The 24,807-nt window shown below is 36.6% G+C and overlaps 1 protein-coding gene across 1 annotated transcript in view; it reads left to right on the top strand.

The window, feature by feature from the left end:
- LOC132381177 (ADP-ribosylation factor-like protein 8A) overlaps nt 1–23,708 on the top strand; it is a 54,544-nt gene extending 30,836 nt beyond the window's left edge. The window contains exons 5-7 of the mRNA XM_059950469.1: nt 11,411–11,478; nt 15,750–15,820; nt 21,715–23,708. Of these exons, the coding sequence (XP_059806452.1) occupies nt 11,411–11,478; nt 15,750–15,820; nt 21,715–21,764 (189 nt within the window). The 3' untranslated portion in view covers nt 21,765–23,708. The remainder of the gene's footprint in view (nt 1–11,410; nt 11,479–15,749; nt 15,821–21,714) is intronic.
- The last annotated feature ends 1,099 nt before the right edge of the window (nt 23,709–24,807 follow it).

The raw sequence follows: 24,807 nt of genomic DNA, 5'->3' as shown, positions 1-24,807 counted from the left end.
TCTGTTGGGAGTTTTTCAAGGAACTAACAAGCAGGGTGGACAAAGAGTGGCAGTGGATGTAATTTACTTGGATTTTCAGAAGGCATTTGATAAGGAGCCACACATGAGGCTGCTTAACAAGATAAAATCCTATGGTGCTACAGGAGAGATATTGGCATGGATAGAGGAATGGCTGACAGACAAGGGACAGCGAGTGGGAATAAAAGGTGCCTTTTCTGGTTGGCTGCTAGTAACTAGTGGTTTTCCTTAGGGGTCAGTATTGGGTCCACTACTTTTCAATTTGTCAGTGATTTAGATTGTGGAATTGATGGCTTTGTGGCAAAGTTTGCGGAAGTTACGACAATGGGTAGAGGGGTAGGTAGTGCTGAAGAAGCAATGAGATTGCAGCAGGAGTTAAACAAATTGGAAGGATGGGCAAAAAAGTGACAGATGGAATACAGTATTGCGAAATGTATGACAATGCATTTTGGTAAAAGGAACAATAATAGGGAGAAAATTCAAACATCAGAAGTGCAAGACTCCAGAAAATTAATTTACAGGTTGAGTCTGTGGTAAAGAAGGCAAATGCTATGTTGGCATTTATTTCAAGGGGAATAGAATATAAAAGCAAGGAGATATTGCTGAGGCCTTATAAGACACTAGTATGGCGATAATTGGAATATTGTCAACAGTGTTGGGCCTCATATCTCAGAAAGGATGTGTTGTCATTGGAGAGAGTCCAGAGGAGGTTCACGAGGATGATTCTGGGAACGAAAGGGTTAACATAGGAGAGTTTTGCAATTGGGCTCACTGGAATTTAGAAGACTGTAGGGGTGCTGAAAGGTCAAGATAAAGGGGATGTGGAGATGATGTTTCCTATGGTGAGAGTATCCAGAACTAGAGGGCACAACCTCTTGATTGAGGGGCAACCTTTTAGAATAGAGATGATAAGGAGTTTTTTTAGCCAGAGAGTAGTGAATCTGTGGAATGCTGTGCCGCAGACTGTGGTGGAGGCCAAGTCCGTCGGTATATTTAACGTGGAAGTTGACAGTTTTCTGATTGGTCAGGGCATCAAAGACTATGGCAAGAAGGCAGGTATATGGGATTGAGTGGGATCCGAGATAAACCATGATGGAATGGCGGAGCAGACTCGGACTGAATGTCCTAATTCTATCCTATGTCTTATGATCTTATCTGCAGTCTTATGTCTTGTTGCATTTATTAGTCTTAATGTTCTTCAGAGGAGAAGTCTCAGGTTTGAGTGGTGCTGCTGGAGTAGCAGTCTTTGGAGGTTTTCAAAGCAGAGGAAGAGCTGACTAACTGGACTGAAAATATAGTATGTTAAAAGGTTGAGATGGTAGAGTTTTAGCTATGTAGACAGAGGGTTGTGTTTAATATCTGCCAGAAACAACGTAGTATACTCCTGTCGGTTCAGCCTAAGTTATATGTTCCATTTCTCGAGTGGCTTGAACTTAAACTTCCATCTAAAAAACAGAATTGCTATAAAGTCATTCTAAGGAACAACAGGTGCATCAGTCTGAACTATAGATCTTATATAATTTGGATACTTTTCAGCTCTTATTTTACCTAGCCACATACAGCATCTTCATTTTTATTCCAATGTTTATTTGAGGTTTCAGGCATCTGCAATAATTTTAATCAGTAAAATTATGTAATCATTTGCATATTGGATCTAAATCTAGTGAAATACTCGAGCCATGAAGTCAAATGACTCATTTTTCTGCAGGAGTCAGCCAATTAAAAAAAAAACATTAGCTGTATTCCTGACTCCACCAGATGAAAATCAATTAAAGATACTAGGTATGCATAATATGCAGACTTTGTCTGACAAAGTTGTTATTGTTCAAAGATTCATTTATTATCAAAGTATGTATGCAGTATACAACTCTGAGATTCACCTTCTCCAGATAACCACGAAACAAAGAAAACCATGGAAGTTACTTCAGAGAGAAACAGCAACCCCACCCCCCGGAATAAGAAATAATGGTAACAAGAACATCAAAACCTAAACCCTCCTTCCCCACATGAAACACAACAGGAACATGGGCCCCAATTCCCATCTCCCTGCACAAAGTGCCAAAAGAGCATTGACTATTTAACCCCTTCCCCGCACAAAAACCTAGGAAGTACGGGTGAAAACACAGAAAATAAAGAAAACTAGAAGACTGAAAACATAGTTCATTGTCTAAATCCATATCCAAAAATGCTGAAAACCTCAGTAACATCCTCCCGATACAGCAACAGGTCACACAAGTTCCTTAAATTGCCTAAATTTGCACTCAGTTGATTGTGATTCCTGCATTCATGTTGAATAAAATATCTCCAGAATTTACCTTAACAGGATAACAGTAAACACGAGGAAATCTGCAGATGCTGGAAATTCAAACAACACACACAAAATGCTGGTGGAACACAGCAGGCCAGGCAGTATCTATAGGGAGAAGCGCTGTTGACGTTTTGGGCCGAGACCCTTCGTCAGGTTAACAGTACTCAGTTTTAATACAAAATCTCCAATAGTTTCAGGGAATCATTTGTGTCCTTACTACTTTTTGCCAGTTAGCAATTTGGTTTATGCAGGATTATGCTTGAGTTCATTTAAAACATTAATTGGGGCTGGTTAGTAAAATCAAGCTAAATAGAATGGTTAGTAAAATCAAGCTAAATAGAATTGTATGTTTAGGACAGATAGGATATTAGATTAAAAGCAGAAGGACGGAATTATGAATACAGCAGATTCCAGTTAATTAAGGCATATTGAGACCAGTACATTTTGAGCCAATTAAGTGGCTGCCACAATTAACCGAAGTTTCTTGGAAATAGTTAAAAGGTGTCAAAAAAAGGTAAGCTACCTTCATTTCATTTTTAGAATCTTTTTATTGATATATAATCTTCAACAGCTATAAAATGATAAAAAAACTTCAACAGATTAATATGTATACAATTAATAAAGCTGAAGTAAAAAACTGATCTTAAAATATAAAAATGGGAAAAAAAGTAAACATAGGAAAAAGAAGGAAAAAAAAGAATCCCATCTAACTAAGGAAAAAACCCCACTAACTACAAAAAAAAACACCCATTAGGAATCAACCCCCTGGAGCAATACATCTGACCATCATCTGAATATATTAAAAAAAAGTTATCAATCGCCATTTCATATTTATAAAAAAAATAATATTGGAAGGATACCATATAACTTAATTCAAATTAAATGATAATATTTGGCAAAAGAACCCCATCTTCTCTCAAAAATCAAATCGAGGATCAAAAATTCTACTTCTAATTTTTTCCAAACTAAGACACATCATCACTTGAGAAAACCATTCAATTAATGTAGGGGAAGAAATATCTTTCCATTTTAATAAGATAGCCCTTCTTGCCAGTAGTGTAACAAATGCGATTACATGTTGATCTGAAAATGAGATACCCTGAATATGATGCGGAACTATTCCAAATAGAACAGTCAATCTATTAGGTTGTAAATTAATTTTCAAAACTTTTAAGCTACTGTTACCTGAGTAACAATTAATGTACTTGAATGAAATACAAAACAAATTCGAACATTATCAGTACCTCTACAGTCCTATAAAACTATTTGTTCCTAATAGTTATCAACGGAGGAATTCATCTACCATGTTGTTTCGATTGATTAAATGAACAAAATCGGTGCAGACACTTAGTGAAGATAATTGACTACCTTTGTAGAATGCTTTAGATTGTTTCCTCCAAATCTTCATTTTGATCTTAACATCCAAGATGATTAACTTGTTGAAGTACTGATGAAATTGTTTGATTTTCACTCCCAGCCATTTCTGGCATCTTCAAATCTGAGTGATTGAAACCACGGTGAGCAAAATAGTTCCAGATTGCTTTACTGCTTATTTCTCACCAACTATCAGTGACAAAAATCTATGCTTTTTGAACATAAGCATGTGTAATTGACTGTATTTAAGAACTGTTTGCTTTAAACACATTGTACTATGTAAGCTGCACAAGTTAGAAACTATTTAGCACCCCTTTTAAGTGGCATAGTGTCCCAAATAAACTAAGGGAATCTGGGCTCGATTTCATCTTTGCTCTTTAACACTTGTCCCAAATAAATAGCCACCCCAATTGACCAATGGTCAAATTAACGAGAATTCATTGTAGTTATTGTACAGAGTGGAGGAAAGCAGACTGTGATGTTCCCAGTAGTCATTTGCTGGGTCCATATTTTTGACATGCTAATACGTTAGTAAGGAGTTCTTATGGTAAAATTTCAAATTTATGGATTGCACAAACCAGAATTGTGGTAAGCAGTGAGGAAGATTGCAGAAGGTCAGGTTGAATAAATGAGCAGGCAAATGGTAGATAACATTTAACTCTATAATTTTGGCAGACAGAATGAGAGATAATGTAGACTACATGGTATGAAACTAAAATGTGATCTGGAACACCTTGTATTTGTGCAAAATCCTTGAAGCTGTTTGCATATTTTGAAAGAATGATTAATTAAGTGTGGGATTCTGGGATATGAAAGTAGAGGCATGGAGTACCAAACAAAGAAAATCTGAACCTGCTTCTGTTTGGGTCATGTAATATTAGGAATAATGTGAAAATCCTGGAAAGATAGGGAAAAGTTTTAGTAGAGTGTCGCCTGGGATGAGTATTTATAACTTCATGTTAAGAGTGAAGAAACTGGTGTGGATCTCAGAACAAAGAAGGTTAGAGGCTATTTGATGAAACTGCAGACTATTGTGACTGATTTAGTTGGGGAAAAGAAAATCCTACTATGGATGGTTCAAGGATCAGGGAGAAAATTTAAGCCATTGACCAGAAGTGGGTTTATTATGAATGTTTTACAAGTCATTAATTAGAATTCACTGTCTGTAAGGGTGATTTAAAAAAAAATAGATCAGTACGTTCAAAAAGGAATAGGATGAATAGCTAATACATTTTTTAAAAATGCCAGGTTCTGTTTGGAAAGAACAGGGGATTGTGACCAGCATATTGCTAACTTTTTTGGAAGCTTCCTTTACTCACTTTGGCATTGAGTTGTCAGATTCCTCAGTGAAGTGCAATTCCTTCCTTTCTGAAATCTCAAACACAGTGTGACAGTAGATTGAAATGCTGGAAACTCAATTAAAGATCAACAATCATTATTTTATCTCAATAAAAAATTTTAGTCTTTCCCTAGATTAAACACAAATGTATATTACATCATCAGAGCTTACCTTAAAGATCCGGATATCAATATTTTTGCATTTTCATGTCTTTGGAGAGCAATTTAGATTTTAGTCATCTTCAAAATGATAACTGATAAGCTCAGTGCTTTCAAGTGATATTTTAATTTTGGGATTGTATTGAGGGTCATTTGAATTTGCTGTTTTGAGTTGTTAGCTTTGTAAAGCTGTTGCTTAGCTAGAAAGTTGTCATGATTATGTTTTATGTGAATGTATCAGCAACCGTTTCTTCTGAAGGGCAAGTAATTTGTTACTCTTTGGTGTATTTCCACTCAACTGAAAAGGAAAGGCCAAAGCAAAAATCAGAATCAAATTACTTTTCGTAATCAATTTCATCACAATTTTTCATTAAGCTGTGTAAAATCTATTTTTTGAGTCCTCTAGCACTTTTCAAATTTCTCGCTGGGTGTATTTTGGAATAAGCTAGCTAAGAGACCGGTTGGCCCATTATTATTGGGTCCATACAGTTTCTAAAAGAAACACATCATCCTATTTCCTTGCAGCCCTGCAACTTGTTTTCTCTCACAAACCCATCAATTTTTCCTTTTTTAAAATTTTCCTTACACTAAGGGATACTTTACAGTTGTCAATTAATCTTTAATGTATTTCACAAACATGAGAAAGTCTGCTGATGCTGGAAATCCAAAACAAGACACACAAAATGCTGGAGGAACTCAGCAGGTCAGGCAGCATCTATGGAAATGAATAAACAGTCGATATTTTGACCTGAGACCCTTCTTCAGGACTGAGAAGGAAGGGGGAAGATGCCAGAATAAAAAGGTAGGGAGGGGAAGGAGGCTAGTTGGAAGGTGATAGGTAAAGCAAGGTGCATGGGAAAATCAAGTACTGGCGAAGAAAGAATCTGATAGGAGAGTGGACAAGAGGAGGAGGGGACCTGGGGGAAGTAATTGGCAGGTGAGAAGGAGTGAAAGGTTGGAGTCTGGAATAGAGGAAGGGAGCAGTCTTCCCACATTCCAAATACTGTCATGTATTTGGGATGTGGGAAGGAAATCAGAAAATATAATGGAAAGTCAGCAGCACAATGGGAATATGCTGAATATCCCATCTCTTTCAAACTGTTTTAATCCTCTTCAGCTGACAATTAGCTAAGTAACATTCCTCACTTCCAAAATTCTACATTCCATCTTTTTCACTTACTAAAACCATGATGTGGCAAAAAATTTTGGTTACATTTAAACTTGTTTTTTCTTCTGATTACTTCTGCTTAGCCAACATAAATTCTTTCTCCAGCTATGGAAATTCAAGTTATTTTTGTGATAAATACATTCTGTTTCTGTAAAGGGGAAAAGCTTTTACATGCAGGCCCATATATCATTGATTTTAATTGTTAATTAGATTTTTAAATGAATAATGGATGATATACAGCTTAAGGTAACTTGATTTCTTGGTCTTTATCAGTCATTCATCATAATTAACTTGTTTTTTCACTCTTTAATGAAGAACACACCCAACCTGTACTGTTGGGTTTGGTCTCTGCATTTTTCAACTCCTGTATTCCTTTATCTAGGTTCTTTTGTCTATGTTCCCACACTCTATAACTGCTCTCATTCACTCAATGACCAGATAAAACATAGAAGAGTACAGTACAGGAAGAGGTCTTTCATCCCACAATGTCTGTATCAACCATGATACCAAATTAAACTAATCGCATCTACCTACATGTGATCTACATCCTTCCATTCCCTGTCTGTTCATGAGCTTTTCTGTATATCTCTTAAATGCTGGTATCATATAAGTTTCTATAATCTTTCCTTGTTCCAAGCACCTGCCACTCCTTGCCTTGTAAATCTTTTTTTAAATTTCCCCCTCAAAGCAGTTCCCTGAAATGATTTCATTTCCAACAATAGGAAATTTATAAAAAAGCTGACTACCCTTATCTATGTTTCTCATAATTTTGTATACTTCTATCAGATAACCTTGTTTGCAGCTTATTCTCATGTCACTCTGGATTTAACCAACCAGTGAGAGCTCTTCCACCTTTGTAAGCTGCTTTTGTTTCTATTTCAATTTGGATGAGGTATCTCTAGCCCAAAACGTTTATTCTTAAAATTTCCTTAAAGATGCCGCTTGATCCGCTGAGTACTTACAGCATTCTGGGTTTTTTTTAATATTAGATTTTTTGCATTTGCTTTTTTGGTCTTTGTCACTTAAGTGAAGCTCACAGACTAGGATGCTCTTACAGGTAGTTGTATTGCTGGAACTGTTTTCAGATCAGAATTGCTGGGTATGCTCTAGTATTGGCATTCCTGTTTTACAGGATAGTTTACAGTAATGAAGCACTAAATCAATGGAGGTAAGAAAAGTTATCTAATAAATCTTGTTTTTCATTGTCTTACCATTCTTGGCTTGGACTGGAAATACCCTAGAGAGGAAAAGTCTCTGATAATAATTATTTTTGTATCCAGTAAGCAAATTTTATTAAACCACAATGCCCCATAAATTTGATACCATTACAAATAGCTTCCAGTGAAGAATTAATGAAGACTATTCCAGGTGATCTTTTTTGGATTCAATTAAGTGTTTCACACTTCTGTTACTACACATTTCTGCCTATTTTTACAGAATTTCTAATAAGGCATTCAGGGTAATCAATTCATCTTGAAGATTTTCATAAATATAGTCTGACAGAAGAACTTGACCTCTTTCTTGGAAGTAGAAGAATATTTTTCTTTTTTAAATCCTTGTATTAAAAGTATTGCAATATATTAGCTGCATATTGCAACAGAAATTAATTTCCCCATTGGAATGTTAACATACATGCACCTACTTTTAACCACCTACAAATCCCGGAAGCTATTACAGTTAAGAGGTATTTTAAAACATATTACTTCGATCTGCCCTATTGAAGTCCAGGTTCTGGTTTGCTTCAGTCTGCATTGCCTAATTAATGTTGTGTTCTTGTAATGTTTAAGTAGTATCTCTTTATCATTGGTGACATCTGTTCATTGATTTACTAATGCAGTGGTAATTGCTCATTTAGGGTTGCTATTCCCTGCAACATGCTTTAGAATCAAATCATTCTCCTCCTCCACTTTCATCTGACATGTTACTCTACTCATAATCACCCTGTACAATATCAGTGCCAATTTGTAGCAATCAAACAACTTAATGTTTTGTGCATTGATATTTTACCTCCACTTATTTGCTAGACGTGCTGTTGAAGTTTGTTCCTTGTCCGTATTGATTCTACTGCTTGTCTCTGGAACAATTTTCTACTATGGTCTATTCGGCATGTTTGGTTTCTACCATTCCATGGCCACTGCATAACCTGCATTCAAAGCAGTCAAATCTGTCCAGGACGATTTTATATGCTCTAAGTAATATGCTTTATTAATAGTCCTGAACAATAATACAATTTAATAAATGTACTTGCTCCCTGGTCCATAAGGTGGGTTAGAGGAGTCATATTTTAATGGAAAAAAAATTGAAAAACATCTTTGTGTTGATATTAGCCAAATGCATTTACATAACATCAGTGGCACACACATGTTGCAGATGGTGGGTGTCCTTGATAGTTGTTACCTTGATGCAGTGCCTCCTATAGATACTACCAATGATGGGGAGGGATATGCCCTAGACATATTAGGCTGAGTCAACTACTCTCTGCAGCTTGTATTCCTGTCCATTTGAGTAGTCCTTCCAGATCATGGTGCAAACAGCAAAGATTCATTTTTCAAATCAGGACATTACCAAAGTTCATAAAGATTGGGCATCCTCAAAAATGTTGATTTTTCTCAGAAGGTAATTGTGATAGAAATGTAAATATAGCAAGACAAAGTTTACCATAGCCAAGATGCACTGCATCTTAATCATCAGCTTTACCATTAGACCATAAGACAAAGGAGCAGAATTAGGCTGATTTAATGTCTCTCTTAACCCCATTCTCCTGCCTTCTCACTGTAACCTTTGATGCTCTTACTAATCAAGCTATCAACATCCACATTAAATATACCCAACAACTTGGCCTCCGCAGCTTTCTGTGGCAATAAGCCACCCTCTGGCTAAATAAATTCCTCTTCATCACTGTTCTAAAGGGACATCTTTCTACATTAGCCCATGTAACACAGTGATGCATCTGAATGAGGTTTCTGACTTTCGTGAAAAGGAAGTGGTTTGCTTCCATTTTATTTGAGTTACTCATAATGTTTTTAATTATGACAGACGTTTTGTGCAAAAATTTCTTGTAACTTTTTAAATTTATGATTGTAAATCCTTTGAATTGTTTTGAAATGCCTTACAATGCCTCTTAAATGCCTTGTAATCAATGGCCTTTGACAGCAATGGGCTTTCAAAAGCCAATCAGAGCAGTTTAAGTAGTCAGTGAATCTGAAGATCGAAATGCTGCTTGCAGGCTGCTCTACTTCACAGGAGCTCTGGTAGACATTTTGACCTGCTGGGTCACAAAATGTAGGTGAGACAGAAAGGAATGGTGTGGATGACAATTGAGGTGCAGCACATAATTTTTAGGTAACATAAGTTCACTGTTATATTGTATTCTGAAGAAATGTTTGTGTGTTTAGATTGGATTGAATATGTGAAATTTATTTTCTTGCAATTATTTTGGTTGTACCTGAAATTTAACGGCACTAGAACGTAAAGAGCATAAATTTGGACTCTCAGCCCCTCCTAATTGTATCTGGAGTGACAGAAATTAGCTGAGTTTTTGAGTTATTATTTTCAAAAATTAATTTTATATTAACTCAAATGAGCATATAAGCAGATACATAATGAAACCTGTAGAGTGGGTGGAAGTCATATTGATTTGAAGAAATGAAATTGCATGGAATACCACTGTAAAATTCTACAATTAAAGTAAATTGAAGTAAACTGTAATGGTTATTTCAAATATTTACATTCATCAGCAAGATGCAGAATTTACTTCCCGTTTTGTCTTTAGAATTTTTTTTTATTAAACAAAATATACTTTATTCAAAAATAAAATTAGGTACAATAAACCATTCAATGACTCTCAGTCCTTTACAAATGTTCGATTGCAGTCTTTACATTCCCACACTTTTGCCACCCAGGTGGAAGTTTATAAGATTATAAGAGGCATAGATATAGTAGAGAGCCAGTTTGTTTTTCCCAGATTTGAAATATCTAATACTAGAAGACATACATTTAAGGTGGGGATGAGGGAGTTAAACGATGAATTGTGGGGGAAACATCTTTTAAACAGAGAGAGTGATGATGCCTGAATGCCTTGTTAGATGTTGGCGGATCTGATAGAGGCATGCAAAAAGATCTTAGGCATGTGAATATGCAGAAACAGAGGGATATGGTCTATGGGCAGGAAAGAAGGATTAGGAGAGTAATTAGTTTGAGACAATGTGTACTGTTACTATGCTGTACTGTTCTATGTCATTAAGTATGTCACTAAAGCTGGTTTAGCTAGCTCTGTCCTTGTGCTTCTGTAACTGCCTTTATTTAAATTTAGAACAAATTTCAGAGCCTGGTTGTTCATTATTAAAACAAATTTTAACTTTTCTTATGGCTAGGAACAGAATTCTCAAGACCACAGCGATGGTTATATTGATTGCATTATTTCTGATGTGCACTAATCTAATTCTAACTAGGAAGTCTTCCTGCATAGTTTGTCCTTGATCATTACATTTTCTTGAACCTTTTCAAATCATGTTTGATCACCCAGACCACCAGAAAATGGCAAGGTTGATGTCAGTATGCAGGACAGAAATGGTGATGTACCTGGGATCTAATTATGTATTCCTGACACCAAATTAAAAGTTGCAGATATTGTTGAGATTGTAAGAGTTAAGTGCTTTTTAAACACCAATTACAGTGAAATAGGAATGCAGTTTATGCTTTCTATGATATTGAATGGACAATTCTTGTCAACACATATATTGCTGGATAATTAACAGTACATAATTTATTACAGTTCTTTTAGTTGGAGTAGGTGTTCACATATATTTTGACTGAAAACGCTCCTGCTTTAACTTATTAACTTCGAATGATTCATAATTCCAGTGGCCAGTTGTTTGGAGGATGTTTAATGACTTTCGTAATATTTATCTATCCATCCATATGAAGAACGATAAATTTGAAGTCCTAACATTTGATACAAGATGGATTATTGTAAGATTTTACTTTTCTGAGTTGGTGTATATTTTTTACTTTGTGAATAAACTGTTGAGTTTTTTTCCTCTTAGGTGTTAGTCCTGGGGAACAAACGAGACCTGCCCAACGCACTGGATGAAAAAGAGCTGATTGAAAAAATGTAAGTAGATTTTTTTTATGCTTGTAGAAGATAAAATGAAAACAAAATAAAAAAGCAGCTGATGAAAACCCTATAGATGTTCTTGCTCCTCCATGACAGCGTTAATAATCCACACTCCCACCACTCTGAGTGAAGAAAGAATTTAAAAAAGTGTGGAATGAGCTGCCAGATGAAGTGGTAAATGCGAGCTCGCTTTTAACATTTAAGAAAAACTTGGACAGGTACATGGATGAGAGGTGTATGGAGGGATATGGGCCAGGTGCTGGTCAACAGGACTGTGCAGAAAAATGGTTCGGCACAGTCAAGAAGGGCCAGAAGGCCTGTTTCTGTGCTGTAATGTTCTATGGTTCTAATATGATATGTAAAATTACCTGAGTGTCATAAATGCTGACATAACTATTTCCTTTGGAAACTGGTGATAATGCCAGCAAAATGCAACATGCAGATCAGGGTGAGCTTATTAAATGCCCTTTCCCGACCAGATTAACAGAAAACAGTGAGATCATGCATGAGAGTTCCATGAAAGTGAACATTGGAGAAAGTTGGGCTTCGCTATATATTGAATATCATAAAGATTAAAGTAGGTTCATGGAATTGATTACTTTTAACCAAGATGATGTCAGTGCAGCCATCTAAACCTTTCTGTGGAGAAGTGTCTTTGAAATGTCCACATCCCCAGAGAACGATAAAGAATAGTTAAACCCAACAGGCAGATTTACAGTACATAAGGTAACTAAGAATTTGGTTGGAGAGGTTTTACAGTTACATGGTAGCATTGGGAGTGATGGGAGGAAGGAGGAATAGTTTTTTTTTGAATTGGAGGTGAGTAAAGTAGGTGAATATTTCACTGTTACGTAAGAATAAAAGCAGAATCATGGAAACACAGCAGGACAGTTGACATTTGTAGAAAGAAAGTATTTCAGCTCCAGGGTGCTTCATCAGAGCATAGTTTCTGGCTTTTAACTTGTTTCCAGTCTTCAAGGAATAGGTACATTTTTTTCACTAAGTTATCAAGTCAGATATGGCAACAGATGCATGGTGTTCAAAACACCACAGTCAAAACATTTGAGACTCTGGACCTAGTAAATACTCCAAGGAATTATCAGAGTAGGAGATTATATGTTCAGTGGTATGATTGATGACCATAAATAAATAAATTGTTAAGCTCAGGAAAATCAGCAGTTAGAAAGCTAAGGGAGAATTGTTGAGTGAGGTGGCGGATTTTGCTTGTGAAATGCAATTATAGTAATCCAAGGTGGTCTTGTCAGTGTATGAAGAATTAAAGATATCATGTCTGCAGATGCCAAAGTTAAAAGTTTTGCTGTCACTAGTGGAATTGATTATATATTGTATGAGAACAAGAGGTAAAGGCAGCAATGCCAAAACAAAGGATTTGAAGTAATCATCAACTTATTGACATTGCTAGAGAATTATCTAGAATTTAGTTTATGATGGAGTCTCTTGGAAAATTGGATCACTTCAGTTTTTAACTTTAATGCTGTGGTTTGGTATATATAAACATCAAAAGTAAACATAGTGGTTAAGGCCCAACTGGTGCATTGCAGTTAGTTATTCATATATCAGGAAGGCCTTGGAGAGATTTAATGAAATGTAACTAGAGATGTAAACTTCTAGAACTAGTGAAGTACGATTTGTTCTCCTTGATAAATGAACAAAATCAAATGGGGTTTTGGGTAAGCTACCTTACCCTCAGACCTGCTCTACCATTCGATGTGATCATGGTGGATTTGTCACAGTGTCATCTGTGTCAGTTTCCCATAATCCTAAATTCACCACCATTCAAAGATATATCTAGTTCTTTAATTATCTCCAATGATCTAGCATTTACAACTCTCTGAAGAAGAGAATCGCAGAGATTTGCCACTCTTATTAGATTTGAAAAGTTTCAAAAATCTTTAATGGAGAGAGTAAAGGCTGCTTCCATTGGCAGAAAAGTCAGTGATTGAAGATCACAAATTTAATTAGAAAACTAAAATGAGATGAAAAATTTTAAGTCAATGTATAGTGCTTTTTATCTTCTATCCCACTGGTATAGGACATTTAAATGGTTCCCTAGTACAAGAAAGTGTCTTGATCTCACAATCTACTTTGTTATAATCTTGTGCCTTATTTTCTATTTACACTGCATAGCTGCACTTCCTCTGGAATTAACATCTTATTTTGCACTGTTAATGTTTTACTTTGTACTGCATCAATGCACTGTTGTAATGAATTGATTGGTTTGCAAGATAAGTTTATCATTGTACATTGGTAGATGTGATTAAAAATAAATCAGTTTGGCAACTGAATGTTAGCCAAGATCTATGTTACATTTAGTTCAGAAGTGTCATAAGCATTTCAAAAGACTAAATACATCACATTTGGGTGGTTTGCTGAAACTGATTTTCTGCATTTGTTCCCCCTTTGTGCCTTCTGGGATCACTCTGTTCCTGACTCCCTGATCTGCTCATTCCTTCTTATCCTCCCTTTTCCCCTGCGACCAAAGGAAGTCTGTCTCCTGTCTCTGTGCCTCATCAGCAACTGGGAACTTAAACAGCTATTCCACGTGAGGCAGATATTCATCTATACCTCTTCCTACTGATCTATTGTATTCAGTGCTCACAGTGACTGCTTTGACACTGGCGAACCCTAGCATCAACCAGATGTCCATTTTGTGGAGTTCTCTGCAATAAGCATTTCAAGTTTTTGGTTACATCTCATCTTAACACTCCTTGCCACTCTCACATGTACGACATTGCCCTGTGTATCAAGGTCAAGCACAAATTATAAGACAGCATCTGATGTCCCACTTGGATAGTTTACAACACAGTGGTGGGAACATTGAATTTTCCAATTTCAGGTAATCCACATTTCCAGTGCTCTTCCTAACGCTCAGCCTTCCAACTGAATTCTCCCTTTGTTCATCTATCCCATCTTCTCCTTTTCCACTTTGTTCCATCTGCCTATTATCCTACCCCTTTTTATCTGGTTCCACACACCTAACCAGCCTCTGTCTCACCTCTCCCTTTTACTTTTATATAGCAACAGTCATTCTTCTCCCTTAGTCCTGATGCAGCTGGTCATCTTGAAACATTGATATATATCTTTTGCCTCCACAGATGTTATTTACTTGATCCACTGAGTTTTTCCAGTGTTCTGTTTTTTTTTGTTCCAAATTCCAACATCTAAAGTTTCTTTAGTCTTTGTACAACAGTGATTTTCTTGAATGAACATTGATCCTGTTCTTTACCATAATTATCCAAATCCAGTTGTTCTTTTAGTTATTGAAGCATTTTGCTGCTTGATGTTTCATAACTTGGGTTTCTGAAGTTCTGTGACTTTTCAAAGCTCATAGCTTTTGAAATACTAACTTTGATCGATCAGGATCAATTAAGATTATTGTGGCATGTTGGGGCTTCGTGGTAGAGGCTGACTCGGTATGAACTTAGTGCTTTCTTGTGCCATCCCAGAAATGTTATCATTCAAAATTCACAATGATGTTGTGAATGTCAGCTTCTGAATTTGGGGTGCATTTTTTCAGTCATCTCCTTGCCCATTGAAACCTATAACCATCTATATCTGGAACAGTGTCTGGAACACTTTTAAAATTTGGTTTTCCAAAAGAAGATAAAACATCTTCTGACATAATTTCGCATTTTGAGTGGAATCTGTTTTTTCAAAACAAAAATTTGATTCTTCTATTTTTTTTTAATCTTTGCCAGACCTTCAAAAGCCAAATTGCATTAATTACTGTTGCCAAGGTAGTGTTTCCTTTAGTTCAAGATTTGCACTAAAACAAATCTTTCCATTTTCTCCCACCTTCAAAGATGATTGCATTAAGTAGATTTCTTGACGTTCATGTGGTGTTGTGCATATAAAATTAAGTATTCAACTGAAACCATTTCAATATGCAGATGGTGGTGTGCTCTGTTGTTCCTCTTGTATAATTTTTGAAATTTCTAACTACATGTAGAAGTAAATCCTTAAAGTACAAAATGGGCTTATGTCAGGCTATTTTAAAAATCTTATCAATGTTTTTTCTGAAGACTTATTTAATTCAGAGCAATTAATTTCCCCCCTATTAAGCATTAATAGGGTTTGCAAACTAAATTTAATCTTTTTCACTATTTAATTCAATCTAAATTCTAAAAGTATATAATTATTTTCTATCGATTATATAATTGCTCATATTGGAATTAGGGATATTTCAAGGTATTCAAGGTTCTGCTAACATTTCACAATTATTACTTCCCTTTGTTTCATTTCGCTAGGAACCTGTCTGCTATTCAGGATCGAGAAATCTGCTGCTATTCCATCTCCTGCAAGGAAAAGGATAACATAGGTAATTGCTTCTGAGCAAATTAAAGAATATGTAGATGATCATCTCTTGTGCACCAGCGAACTTGGAATGGGCAGGTCATGAGAAAAATAAAGATCTAGGTCAGGTCCTTTGATCTGCCTCCCATTTTTCCATTCAGTTGTACAGGACAGCTGGAGCCTAGATTTGCAATTCAATCAGGCTGTGGCTGCATTTTCTAAGAGGATTTTTTTACTTTGTTTTCATTTGCCAATGGCTTTGGAGCTGTGCCCTCAGAGCAAATTTACTGAAGAGTAGGGCATGTTAGATGAAATGTAAAATGTACTTTTGTTTGCAGGATAGAAATTAAAAATCCATCAGTTATTTGTAAGATATTAAAAAGAAAATCTTGGAGGCCTTTGTCAGTGTAAGCCTTGTTGTATTTCTATCTCAAACAGCTTTGGTACAATTACTGTGTCTGACAGGTGCATCTTTTTTAATAATCTGCATGTAATCAACAGTTATCCTATGCTAAACTAAATCTAATATAACTTTATCCTAACTTGTAAACATAATTCATACATTTCATTTTTAATGGAGACAGAGCATAAATTAAGTAAAATATGAACAATTGCTGGAGATACTCAGGTGGTTTTATAACATCTATGAAGAAAGAAACAAAGTTAATAGAAATTTCATGACCTTTTGTCAGATGTCATTGTTAAACCACAAACTGTTAATATAGTTTTGCACAAGTACTGTAAGCATCTTGTAATAGATGATGTAAATTTAATGAATATAAGGTTATAAGTTTTGTAGTTTTGATTGCCCTTAGCATTTTGTTAAATTGTGGCATCAATTGTTTGGAAGCCAAATCTCATTGGAGCCATTGTGACAAAGTATTGGGCTAAGAGTTGTTACATACCCCATAACTGGATGTCTGACCAGCAGAGAAAGAAGAATCACTTGGAGTCTGGTGGTACCAAACTAAAGGTGTTTATTAGTAAACTACACAATACAATATCAAAAATGCAAATATACATATAAAACAAGTTAGCAGTAATAAACCTAAAAGTGTAGGAATAATAATAATCAATAATAAACAAGCTCTATCGATGTCTAGGGGGTAAATGAATTGTCATAGAAAAGTATAAAGTTCAGTTCATGCATGCTGAGGTAATTATGGTTGTTGGGTTGTAATAATTGGTGAGAGAGAGAGAGCGAGAGATTAAGCAGCTGTAGTCAGCAAACCTTCCTGTTGCCTTTTGATTCCATTGCACCATCGTGGTCATTCAGCTATGACCCCTCTGTCCTTCAGCTAGACTTCTTCTGTGGTGGACTCGTCACTCTGGCATGAGTGGACACACACACAAGTCCTCACCGTCTCTGCTGTAACACTGTGAGTTTTACTGACCGATCCCTGGTTCGGTCTCTAAAGACCCCCACCCTTCCTGTGTGTTCCAACACTCAGTGTCCACTGGTGTGTCTGAAGGGTGTCTCTCCAGGAGCGGTCTCTCTCTCCCTCGACGGTGAGAGTGAGACTGTCCGAGATATCGAAGTTCTAGTTTATGGACTAAAGTTTCTGATGTACTCTAGATCAAGGTCTCTTTGGGGAGGGATCTCAGCTATCCATCAACTCTGAATGACTGTTTCCATCAAATCAGGCCACTCCTGCTATCTCCTGAGGAATGTTAATGAGCAAAATAGTAGAAGGTAAATAATCCAGGAAGAGTCATAATACAGTACACCAACAGTCTCTCTCCCCCTCTTATCTGTAGCAAATGTTCTTGCCCAGGCTTTATCTCTGTCTTTCAATAGTAGCATAATAACAGCAATAGTTTGTAGTTCTCAGGAGGGGGGTTGGGAATGGTTAACTCTGCACCCATTGTCTATCAGGTCTGTTCATCACTCATAACAGAGTGAACTGCTGAACTGTGGAACAACAGGAAGTATGTACATGAAGTGCAGAGATGGACAAGTGAGAGATGCAAAGCTAATATCTTCATGAAGATCCCCAGAAGTGTTTTAGTGCTGTTGCCATTGGGAGTGTGCTACATTTTGCACAAAACAAAATCCTGCAAGCAAGGATCAAGTAATGAGCAGCTGCTTATTTGATTTAATTGTTGAGGAAATAAGACTGGCCAAAATAATGACCAATAATATTAGCCAGAATACTGTTCTTCCGAGTGATACCATAGGATCCTATATGTTCACCTTAATTGATGGAAGAAACATATTAGAGATTTTATAGCTGGATGAACTCAGCAGGTCGGGCAGCATCTTTTGACCACTTCTTTCAATGGATGCTGCTTGACCTGCTGAGTTCATCCAGCTTTTTAGTATGTCTTGATTTGACCACGGCATCTGCAGTGCACTTTGTGTTTAGAGATTTTAATATTTCAACCAAAGCCTTGACAATGTAGGCATCCTGTGTGTCACATTACAACTCACCCCAAGTTGTTTGCTTTGTTCTTGGGTTGGAAGTTGATCCTCCTGATTTCTGACACTGGTGTAAGTGAACTTGACTATTTTGTGCTGATAGGAAGGAACACACTATCATTTGTCAAGTCCATTCCTCAATAGTGATCACTTTTACTACAGACTAAATTCTCTGAGTTTGGCATCACTGCTATATCTCACCATAAAGACAGTGCAAGTTTCTGTGAACATGTAAGTCAGGTGATGATAAAGTTTTAGCTTTCATATTTCTGGCAGTATTTCCAGGTTTTAGTAAGATTCTGATGGTGTCCAGTATGATTAATGAGATTATGTATAGAATCTTTTAAATTGGGCATTTCCCATCTTAATGGTATAGTGACAGATGACAACAGTATTGTTAGCTTTTTTTTAACATTACCTTTATGAGCATTGCTGAAAATAATGAAGTATTTATTTTCCTATTACCCATTCTCTTGATCTCTTTTTCAGCTTTGTTTGACTTAGAACAAATCAAGTTATGATCTGGCCAGTAGTGAGACACACAAAAGGTTGCTTATGAAAATGAGAAACCGAAATCTCTCGACATTATATTGCTGCTGGTAGGATAGGAGCATAGCCCTAAGCTTCGTTTTTGAAAATGGTTATGCTGGACAAAATTGGACCCCCTTTTCCATCAGATTTATTATTTATACAGTGTTGTTTAAATGCTGGATGCTGAAGAGGAGGGGGTCTTTTTCATTGTCAGCAATCCCTTTATTGCTTTTAATTAGCAGGAGTAGACCACACAGACCTCAAGTCTGCCATATAATTCAATAACCTTAATTTCAAATCCCTGTCTGCCCCCTGTAATATTTCACCCTCGCTTACCGAGAATCCAGCCATCACCACCTTAAATCTGTTCAAAAACTGTGCCGTATGTTCACATGATCAAGGATGTTAGATACACGCCCCTTTTATGTTGTTATGATAATAGTCAAAAACATTTAATGCCATTTAAAAAAAATTCTGCTTGAAGCTTCTTTATCTCTGTTTTAGCTTTCATGAGTGTTGTTGTAAATAGTACTAAAATGCAGGAATTCTCTGAACTCCTCTATATTATACTGTGAAGGATATGCAAAATTAAATAGAGAATCCACGAATTCACTGCTTTATTATAACTACTATTTGAAATAAAACCCTGAAAGATAGCTGTTATCATTCATTCGTTATGTGCCATGTCATATGACATGGGCAATCATGATCTTTCCATGACCATGATTGTTCTTGGCAAACTTTTCAACAGAACTGGTTTATCATTGCCATCTTAAATAAGAGAAAATCTGCAGATGCTGGAAATCCAAGTAATACACACAAAATGCAGGAGGAACTCAGCAGGCCAGGCAGCATCTATGGAAAAAAGTACAGTCGACATTTTGGGCCAAGACCCTTCAGCAGGACTGGAGAGAAAAAAAGATTTAGAAGGTGGGGGGAGGAGGGAGAGAGAAACTCAAGGTTTTGGGTGAAACTGGGAGAGAGAGGGATGAAGTAAGGAGCTGTGAAGTTGATTGGTGATAGAGATACAGGGTTGGAGAAGGGGGAGTCTGATAGGAGAGGACAGAAGGCCATGGAAGAAGGAAAAGAGGGGAGGAGCACCAGAGGGAGGCGATGGGCAGGTAAGGATATAAGGTGAGAGAGGGAGATGGGGAATGATGAAGGAGAGGGGAGAGACCATTACCGGAAGTTGGAGAAATCGATGTTCATGCCGTCAGCTTGGAGGCTACCTAGATTAAATATAAGGTGTTGTTCCTCCAACCTGAGTGTGGCTTCATTGCGACCGTAGAGGGGGCTATGGATTGACATATTGGAATGGGAAGTGGAATTAAAATGGGTGGCCACTGGGAGATCCTGCTTTTTCTGGCAGACGGAGTGTAGGAGCTCAGCGATGTGGTTTCCCAGTCTACGTTCTATATCCCAATCACCAATATAAAGGAGGCCACACTGGAAGCACCGGACACAGTATATGATCCCAAATGACTCACAGATTAAGTGATACATCACCTAGAAGGACATTTTAGGACCCTGAATGGTAGTGAGGGAGGAGGTGTAGCACTTATTCCACTTGCAAGCCCTGTATCTCTTTTACTAATCAACTTCCCAGCTCTTTACTTCATCCCTCCCCCTCCTGGTTTTACAGATCACCTTGTGTTTCTCTCTCCCCTCCCCCACCTTTTAAATCTACTTCTCATTTTTCTTTCTCCTCCAGTTCTGCCAAAGGGTCTTGGCCCAAAACGTCGACTGTACTCTTCTCGGTAGATGCTGTCTGCTCCAGCTCCTCCAGCATTTTATTTGTGTTGTCATTGCCATCTTCTGGGCTGTGTTTATACAAGGCAGGTGACCCCAGCCATTATCATTACTCTTCAGGGATTGTCTGCCTGGCATAACCGGGACCGAAATGCACCAGTTGCTCATACGACCATCCACCTCCTGCTCCTATGGCTTCAGGTGACTCATCAGTGGGCTAAGCAGGTGTTACCTGCAGTCTATCAGGGGAAAGGAGCACCAAACACCTTCTTTGACAGATTACCCTGCCACCCAGAGAGCTGTTATAAGATTCTTCCTTAGTACAGTAAAATGGACTCTTGACTTCACAATCTATCTCGTTGTGGCCTTGTACCTGTCATCTGCCTGTGCTGCACTTTCTCTGTAACTAACACTTTATTCTGCATTCATTTATTGTTTTCTTTTGTATTATGTGAGTGCACAGTGTAATGAAATATGGATGGCTTGCAAAATAGATTTTCACTCTGCCTTAGTACATAAGACAATAATAAGCCTATTCCAATTATTCTACTTTTTAATGGAAGTCTTAACCACTGGTGAAGATGGAAGATTTTTTTTTGCTCTAATGTAGTTTTGCTGTCTGAGCCAGTAACATTTTTGTTTCATTGTGATCAAAGTATGAATTTCATGCTTCCAGGTTGTGATGACTTTTTTTTTAAGCTAGCTCAATGCACAATAAAGCACGTTTCAATTAAATTCTACTAAAACTGGTGAAATAAAATAGTACAGGAAGAGATGCTTCTGTGAAATATAAAGTCATTTCTATGTTGCTGAATTTTAATAGAATGTTGAAGTTCATGGTGCCTATTGGCCATTTATTATTTTTTTAAAAAGGTCTTGGAAGTGAAATGTATTTGATCTGTTATTCCCCAGAATATATTGTTTCTAAATATATCTGGATATTTTATGTGTACTGATTAATAGATTGAATTCTAGTTAATGTTTTGAGAATTGGGAATGTGTCAATGTCTGTTGGGAGATGCTGCATGCAGCTAGGAAAATCATCATTTGGAAATGGAGTAAACAGTTAATGCCTGAGATAAAGTTTAATTAATGCAACATAACCATAATTAGTCTGGGATGAAAGTAGTGATAAAATCAAATTAATGATATTTTATTCAAGTATTCATGGTGTGCAATTTTATGCTGTTCACGCTTGTAATTTTTCAAATTAATTTCAGATATAACACTACAGTGGCTCATTCAGCACTCAAAGACCAAACACAGTTGAGGACAAGGATGGTGGTTTCTTGCTCCTACCCAGGACCTGCCATGTTTAACTTCGACCTCCTTCCCTAAAGAAATGATTTGAAAAGGTGTCCAACAAGAGGTCAAATGTTTTTATCATGACAGAGTGTACAATATTATTTTGCACTTTTTTATGTTTTTATATAATTAAGCCAGTTACTAAATTTGACCTTGTGAAGCTTAGTACTTTACCCACTGTCAATATGAATGGGGTTTTGTTATATATAAATGGGACTTTTTTTATTTTTAATATGCATGCTTACCAAGTCCCAATGTAGGATGAAATTTCTTCTCCCAGAATGCCATTACTGAATCACATTTACATTTCATGGTATCAACTAAGCATGCTCAGGGGATTTGTGGTGTGGCTCTGTTCCAACATTTGAGTAAACATCTTTTTCATTTCACCACATAATGTCCTTGGCCTTTGTTTTGACCTCAAAGATAATTTGGTGTAGGTTGGACCTGCTTATTAAAGTATAAAATTTATATATATATATAAAGAGTGCAGGCCGTCTATAGTGAAGCCATATGTTTAATTACAAAACATTATAATAAGAGGCTATAAATTGAATGTCTGTTACCGGTAAATGATGGAGTGTGGTGTGGTCATTGTTGTAACCTGGCATACAAATTAAGATGGTGAAAGCTTTATTGATTCACCTCAACAATTCTCCAATAGTCCAATGTTAGAATACGGAATAACCAGATTATCAGTCAGTGGCATTAAGTATGTACTCAACAAAGAGTTGATATAAATCATGGCTGTTTACAAGATTGACATATCCAATGGAGAAGATTATTATGGAAAGAAATTCAGGTGTATCGGATTGATTTTTATTGTTCAACTGTATCTCAAGCCTTGAAGTCGCAGGTAGTTTTTTTTTTGTTTCTAGGTACTAAGAATTTCTGCCTCTGGTTGTTTTTGTCTCCCCACTTTGGATTCTATTGATTCAGTCAGATTTGAATATATGGTGGAGAGTACCACAGGTGGCCATATTATGACTTTTATTTATCTCTTGCAACTGAAAAAAAAATAAATTCACAGTATACTTAGTTACATTAGCCTGTGTTGAAGTTGATTGTGCCTATTCCAGCAATGACAAAGATTAACCACACTGAAAAATTATAGAATTTGGGATCTTTGTAATTAGTTATATAAAATTGGCACAACTGCCTCATACATACTATCACTAATACAGTGATGAGGTTTAAATTGCTTTTTATGGATATATACAGTAGTAGTGGTCATGCTTAGCAGCTTAAACTTGATTTGAAAACTTGATTCTTTTATGCCACAATTTTTTTAAAGAAACTCCATCAAAGGATAGCAACTACTCAGGATGAGGAATGAGACAAGCTATTAACATTCATATTTAATGTTTAATTTTTGCCTGCAAATGTCCTTAAGTATTTGAACTGCTGCTCTTTTAATAGCACATCCCTATTGTTGCACATTGAAGTATTTTTACTTTTGACAGATAACGTAAAAAGTGATCAGCTTTTTGTTTTTGTTGTCACTTGCCTTTTAATAAGTTTACAATCTGTTCTCAATTGCGGTTTTGTACATGAAAAGTTAAGCCAAATTGTTGGAATTTTTAAAACATACAGATTTGTGATAAATATCGTACTAGATAGTAATTTGCTTAAATACAGGTACTTGCCGCAAAAGCTAATAATTAGCAGTCTCTGCTATTGTGCATGGAGAATGAAGGACTAATAGCTTGTGTGTTTTACTTGAACTATAACTGGTTTTAAGTGAATCCTTTATCCTCCAATTTTAAGAAACAAATAACATGGATACAAACTGTATAATAACAGCTTGTTGACTTGGACAGTCAGCTTATCAGATAATTGTCCTGCGGGTGATTAATGTACTGTTGCTTTTGTCATTTGAAGCTAGCGCTGTAATAAATACATCCATACATTCTGTTGTCTTTTTATCATTTCACACAAATTTTAATTTTTTGGGGGTTTTGAGTAAAATGACTGTAGTATTATTAAAAGATGTTAATCCAAATTTAAGCACTTCAGATGCAAATTGGAGTAAGTTTGAGGTGGTTTAATTTTGCTGATAGTAGCCTTTTTTCCAATCCTACATAATGCAGCTGGTTGATTTCAGCCTTTGACAATGTAAACAGTGTCGTCAGTGGGCTATATTAGGAATCACTTTGTATTTTTTTTTATCCTCAATTGTAAATTTCATTTCATGGGATACAATTTAAATGTTTAATTTGCAGTTTCAAATTACAACTAGAAAATAATGTTGGCAGTGTTTTAATTTGGATGTCTATATTGGATATGGGGAAGATTTAGAAAAAAGTTTCAAGATGTTTGTATATATTTCAGATGTTTAACATGAGGTGAGTAAAACTGGCATTCTTAGTAGTGGAGCTCTGAAAGCCAAGCAGCATCTATGGAAAGGAATGGACAGATGACTTCATCAGATTGGAAAGCAAGGGTAAAGAAGCCTGAATAAAAAGGTGTGGGGAGGAGAAGGTGAAGCCAGGTGAGCTGGGAGGGGCTGTGAAGCTGAACGGTGGAATATGTAAAGGGATGAAAAAGAAGGAATCCGATAGGAAAGAATAGACCATGGGAGAAAGGAAGGAGGAAGCGTATCAGAGTTTCACTCATCGCCTAGCTTGTACTCTTTTCCCCTCCCCTCACCTTTTTCTGGCTACTTCCCCACATCTTTTCCAGTCCTAATGAAGGGTCTTGGCCTGAAATGCTGGCTCTTTATAGCTCTCCATAGATGCTGCCTGACCTGCTGAGTTGCTTCAGCATTTTATATGTGCTACTCTGGATTTCTAGCATCTGCAGAACCTCCTGTGATCACTGTTAGTGGTGGTGCTGGATCCACAAACAATCTGGACTATTGGAGATTACACCTATTAATGCCCTGACACAATTGCAACACTGTAGTTCAGTGAATTTTCCAGTGAACCGAGTAAATTTAAAGAGGGATGGAGAATATAACTTTGGTCTAGGGACGGTTGGAAATAAAGGACATGGTATGCCAAATGCAG

Source organism: Hypanus sabinus, chromosome 25 (genome assembly GCF_030144855.1).
Source record: "Hypanus sabinus isolate sHypSab1 chromosome 25, sHypSab1.hap1, whole genome shotgun sequence".
Lineage (NCBI taxonomy): Eukaryota > Metazoa > Chordata > Chondrichthyes > Myliobatiformes > Dasyatidae > Hypanus > Hypanus sabinus.
The sequence above is the reverse complement of the archived record's forward strand: the minus strand, read 5'-3'. Positions and strand labels throughout refer to the sequence as shown.